The sequence below is a fragment of the Psammomys obesus genome, unplaced genomic scaffold (assembly GCF_907164565.1).
Source record: "Psammomys obesus unplaced genomic scaffold, mPsaObe1.curated_primary_1811, whole genome shotgun sequence".
Classification (NCBI taxonomy): domain Eukaryota; kingdom Metazoa; phylum Chordata; class Mammalia; order Rodentia; family Muridae; genus Psammomys; species Psammomys obesus.
Genome location: NW_026592776.1, coordinates 1,947,080 through 1,952,093, shown reverse-complemented (window position 1 = coordinate 1,952,093; position 5,014 = coordinate 1,947,080). Strand labels below are relative to the sequence as shown.

The 5,014-nt window shown below is 38.0% G+C and overlaps 1 protein-coding gene across 1 annotated transcript in view; it reads left to right on the top strand.

Annotated features, from left to right (window-relative positions):
• Positions 1-4,853: 4,853 nt before the first annotated feature.
• Ppef1 (protein phosphatase with EF-hand domain 1) overlaps positions 4,854-5,014 on the top strand; it is a 77,156-nt gene continuing 76,995 nt past the window's right edge. Inside the window, exon 1 of the mRNA XM_055615732.1 lies at positions 4,854-4,880. Coding sequence (XP_055471707.1) covers positions 4,854-4,880 — 27 coding nt within the window. The remainder of the gene's footprint in view (positions 4,881-5,014) is intronic.

The following is a 5,014-nucleotide window of genomic DNA, read 5'->3' as shown; positions in this document are numbered from 1 at the left end:
TAGGGAACCCACTTGGACCCTGAGCTGATCAAGGCTTCCTCTGTGCAAGGGGTTCTAGGTCATCTCCATGAATTGTCCTTGGTTTGAATGTCAGTCTTAGGAAAGATGCCTGTGTCCCTATTTTTTGATTCTACTGCTCTTCTAGTGGAGCTTCTGTCCTGTCTGGTTTCCATCGCCAAACTTTTTGCCGAGTTCAGGGAATCTTATGAAAGAAGGGGGAGAGAGAAATATTTTTTTTTTCAATTTTAAAAAATTTGTTTATTGTTTCATTAATTGCAGCTATTCACTTTTTATCCAAGCTGTAGCCCCTCCTAGTCTCCTCCCCATCTCACCTTCCCTCACTCATCTCCTTCCATGCTCCTTCCAAAGTCCACTGATAGGGCACTTCACTCCTCCTCCCTCTGATTGTAGTTTGAGGTCTCAGCAGCAGTGGCTGCATTGTCTTCCTTTGTGGTTTTTTTTATCTGTACCCACTTGAGGATGGTTTTGGTTCACGACTTGGCCACTGATTTCATGTCAGAGACAGTCAGTGTTTCTAGTCTTAGGCATCCACTTGAAATGTGAGTTTTCTTAACCTATATCTGTGTAGGTGTTATTTGTTATTTCCATGAATGCCCTTTGATTGGAGTATTAGTCTCAGCAAAGAGCCCTGTTACCTGAGTTTTTGGTTCTCTTGCTCTCCTTTTGGAGCTCTTGTCCTCTCCAGGTATCATAGCCTATCTTTGTTCTGAGTGTAGGAAATCTAATGAAAGAAGGGGAAGAGAGAAATCTTTTTTTTTTTTCTGTTTCAAATTTATTAATTTTTTTTGTCAATTCCTGTTTATTCAATTTTTATCAGAGCTTTAACCCGGTCCTTAGTCCCCTTCCAATCCCATCCTCCCTACCTAGGCTCCTTCTGTACCTTTCCCAAAGTCCACTGGTAGAGGAATTCCTCCTCCCCTTCAGTCTGTTCCTAATGTATCAGGTCTCAACAGGAGTGGCTCTTTTGTTTTCCTCTGTGGCTTGGTAAAGCTAAACCTCCCTCATGGTGAGGTGATCAATGAGGGCATACTTATAGTTTCAGAGGGTTAGTTCAGGACCATCATGTCGTGAGCAGGCAGGCATGGTATTGGAATAGTAGCTGTATACTCTGCAACATGATTCTCAGGCAGAGAAAGAGACTGGGCCTGGAGTGGGCTTATGAAACCTCAAAGCCCACCTCCACTAACAGTCTCTTTCTAGTAGGACCATACCTCCTAATTCTTTTCATACATTTCATTAAGTGAGGACTAAGCATTCAATCATGTGATCCTATGGGAGCCAGTCTAATTCTAACTACTACAAGGAAATAGAGAACAAATGCCAAAATGTGGCCACCTTGCTGGCCTCACTTGAGGCATGTTTTGATTAGTTTAATTAATACCACTTGGCCTGGGCGTGTATTTTTCTTAGCCTGAGGCCAAGTAAGTAGTTGAAGAGATTCTGCTTTTGCCAACAAGTAGAAAAAAGTAGTCCAGTAACACACTCATTGTGTTCAGAATGTCCATGTCATGCTATCCTGTTGTGATCATGTGTGGATATACATTAAGAAGAAAACTAAATACTTAAGTCGAAAAATAAAAAAAAGGAAAGTAACTATATTGCCTACTATTAGATTCCTTGTTATATGGTGACAAATAACCCTCTTCCTTGTTTGAAATTTCACTGTTTTGTGAGAGTTTTAGTTATGTAAGGGAAAATACAAACCTTAGATGATTCCCACATTTCCACTGATAGCTGTTTCCTATGCACTTTGACAATGTGTTTTATCTTCTCTCTAGCAGCTGATGGTTTGTTATGTGTCTCAGCTTATGTGTGAGGTATATTTTGGATCACAGTGTTGAGTGGTGTGGGAGTTTTTTTTTTTTTTTCTTGTTTTTGTTTAGCCGAAGTCTAAGACATGGCCCTGTCAAGAAGTTTGAAGAGCATTAGTTAATCCAAGGGACTAATTTGTTCTAAGATGTTAATGGATGATAATGGCTTGTATGGGATTTCTAAATTAGGATGAGAATTGATTTTTTATAATCATTGGGGTCATGTGTCCTTTATCTTAAAAGAAGAAAGAAATGCAAAAAGAAGACAGATGTGACAGGAGACAGGGTGATTGATAGCAATAGCCTGTCTTAATAGTGAAGAAGTACTCTGAGTCATATTCCTCTCAAGCCTAGCTATCTATAATCTTCAAAATTATCTGCAGTTACATTCAATGAGATGAAATTTTACATAAACAGCCATTCTAGAAATAGATCAGCCCAAAATACTTTGTCACCCCTTTTCTCACTTTTCTCATGCCACCCCTGACTCCTAAGGCCACTCACTTGGGGCCATGTAAGTAGACACAAGAAAAATTAGCTACTCCCCACTTCCATAGTGCACAAGTTAAAGGACAACATCTGAAACCAGACACTGAAACATGCTTGTCCCTTTATTTCTTCAACACCCACTGTCTTGTTCAAGTTTCTACATGAATTCAAGTGTGCACACAGTCAATTCGGCTGCTCCACTCTTCTCCATAGCCTGATAGAAAGATTTCAAGAGTAGTGCAGGTGTTCTTAAACCTAAATCATGTATATATTTTTATTAGTGATGTGAAACATTTGGGATTAAAAATACAATTAGAGTGTAGTCTGAAGGCTATGTATAATAATAGAACCAAGATCAATGAACAGAGTAAAAGCAAAAAACTCACTTAAAGCCTGTCTTCAGGCTAGCAGTTTTCCTCTGCTAATGCCTGCTAAAAGGCAATGGGTCCTATTTTATGAAAAATGAGCTGGCTGCTATGACAACTGTTAGTGAATATTATTTTACTATTAGTCATTAGTTTTCAGTAGCTGCCTCTGGGCCCAATGTTCATTCTAAAAACCCATATGCACATACATTCTTAATGGAGTTCTCTTGGACATGTTTACAACAACAAAAAAAAAAAAAAAAAACACACTTTCAACTAGTTGACCCTGTCTTTTCAAAGAGAAATTTGAATTAACATATATAATTATACCTTCATTTTAAATGTTATTGCCAATTTTTTACCTTTCTTCCACAAAAGGTGATTTGGACAAGGACTTATATTGTGCTCATCTATAGATTTAATTAAATAGATGCACTAGATCAGAGTTAAAGAAATTTCCTTTTAGTTAAGTAGTTCATATATTTGAAAATACATTTTGGGGATAAGGAGATGGCTCAGTTGTTAAAGTATTTGCTACAACAACATGGGGGCCTTAGTTTGGATTTCTAGCACCTGTGTGAAAAATCTGATGTGGTTGGCACCTATAATATCAGCGCTGAGACAGCATCTCAAAAGATAAGGTGGAGTGATAGTGAGATAGCTCAATAGGTAAAGACATTTGCCATGTAAACCTTACAAGTTGAGTTTTGACTTCTGAAAGCCATATAAAGATCGAAGACATACACTATGGCACATGAAAGTCCCCACACACTCACCACACACACACACATGTGCACACACTAAAGAAAACATTTAACATACAATTACATCATTTTCTGTGGTTCCAAGTGATAGGATATCCCATTCAACCTGACTTTGCAAAAGAACTTTCAAACAAATTCAATTTGAAATTCCCAAGATAAGAGTTAATATAGAGATCTGTGATCCTGTTTCATTACTTTGATCTTCTTTTGGCTGTCCCTTCCCCATGTATCAAGTTCACGCTTTCAGTGGACTGTCCTATGGTAACAACTTTTGGGGAGATTATGCTGAGTCTTGGTCCCAATTTTCTTACCAGGAGCCCTGAGATTTACTTATGTTTCCTCTTTAGTTATTTGGGGTTTTTTTTGTTTGTTTTTTGTTTGTTTGTTTTTTCCTGAATCCTCTAGCAGGAGCAGAGGATATATGTGCTCTAAGAAATATGCCCATCCTTGAATAATCTCCACTGCTTGGGAAGTAGACTATATTAATTGACTTAAGTCATTCAGAACCCACTGTTAGTGTGGTATGGTATTAATCTCCTGCAAAAACACACATCTGAGAATCTGGAAAAAGAGTTCAAAAAGGAAATTTGAAGTTTTGTTATATGGATGACAAGGGGAAATTTTGTGGCTTTATAACAATAATTGTGAGTGTTTATTGAATAATATAAACCAGTTACCACTTACATCATTTTACAGGTATATTGGCTAGAAGAATTATATAGTATATTGGTTAGAGGAATTATATAAAGTAGCATAAATTAAACACCGAGGGGTTGTTTTTGAATCCTTTGTGATATGAAGGCGAGGAATATTCAGTTTCACTTTGTCCTTCATATCTCAGGTATATGTATTACTTTATAACTTACAATAAATTGCCACTGAAATTTTCCTCTTTAAATATTATCTTCATTTAAAAATATTTTTATTTTATGTGTATGGGAGTTTTGCCGCATGTATGTCTTATGTACCATGCACAGGCAGTGCCTGTAGAGGCCAGAAGAGGATGTTGTATCCTTTGGAACTGGAGTTATAGATGGTGGTGAACTGCTTTGTGGGTGCTAGGAATAGAACCCAAGTCCTCTGCATGAACAGCCAGTGTTCCTTTTTAAAATGAGAAGCTGAGGCAGGCTCAGAGGGGATTATATAAGTTGCTAATGGTTGTAAGTGGCAGAACTGATAGTTTCTTGAAATCATAAGAGCTTTATCCTGGTTCTCCTTCCTAATATTCCTACTTGTTCATGTACCAAGAACTTCATTTTTAATTTGAAAAAAGTGACAGTATTTTGCTCTAGGCCCAATATAAGCTCATGCTCGTCTTCAAAAAAGACAATTAAGAACAATCTTGACTGTCTTTCCAACTTGATTGCATATTGCTCTTTTCATGTTGCCACACTAGTTGGAACATGGCATATCAGCAGGAGTTGTGTTTGGTAGTAAGCAATAGAGATCTAAAAGGAAGGTGAAGATGGCTCAGTGAGTTGAGGCATCTTCCTACAAGTGTGATCACCTCTGATCTCTACACCCATGCTGTAGCACATGCCTATCCCGTCATCCCCCCCCCCCC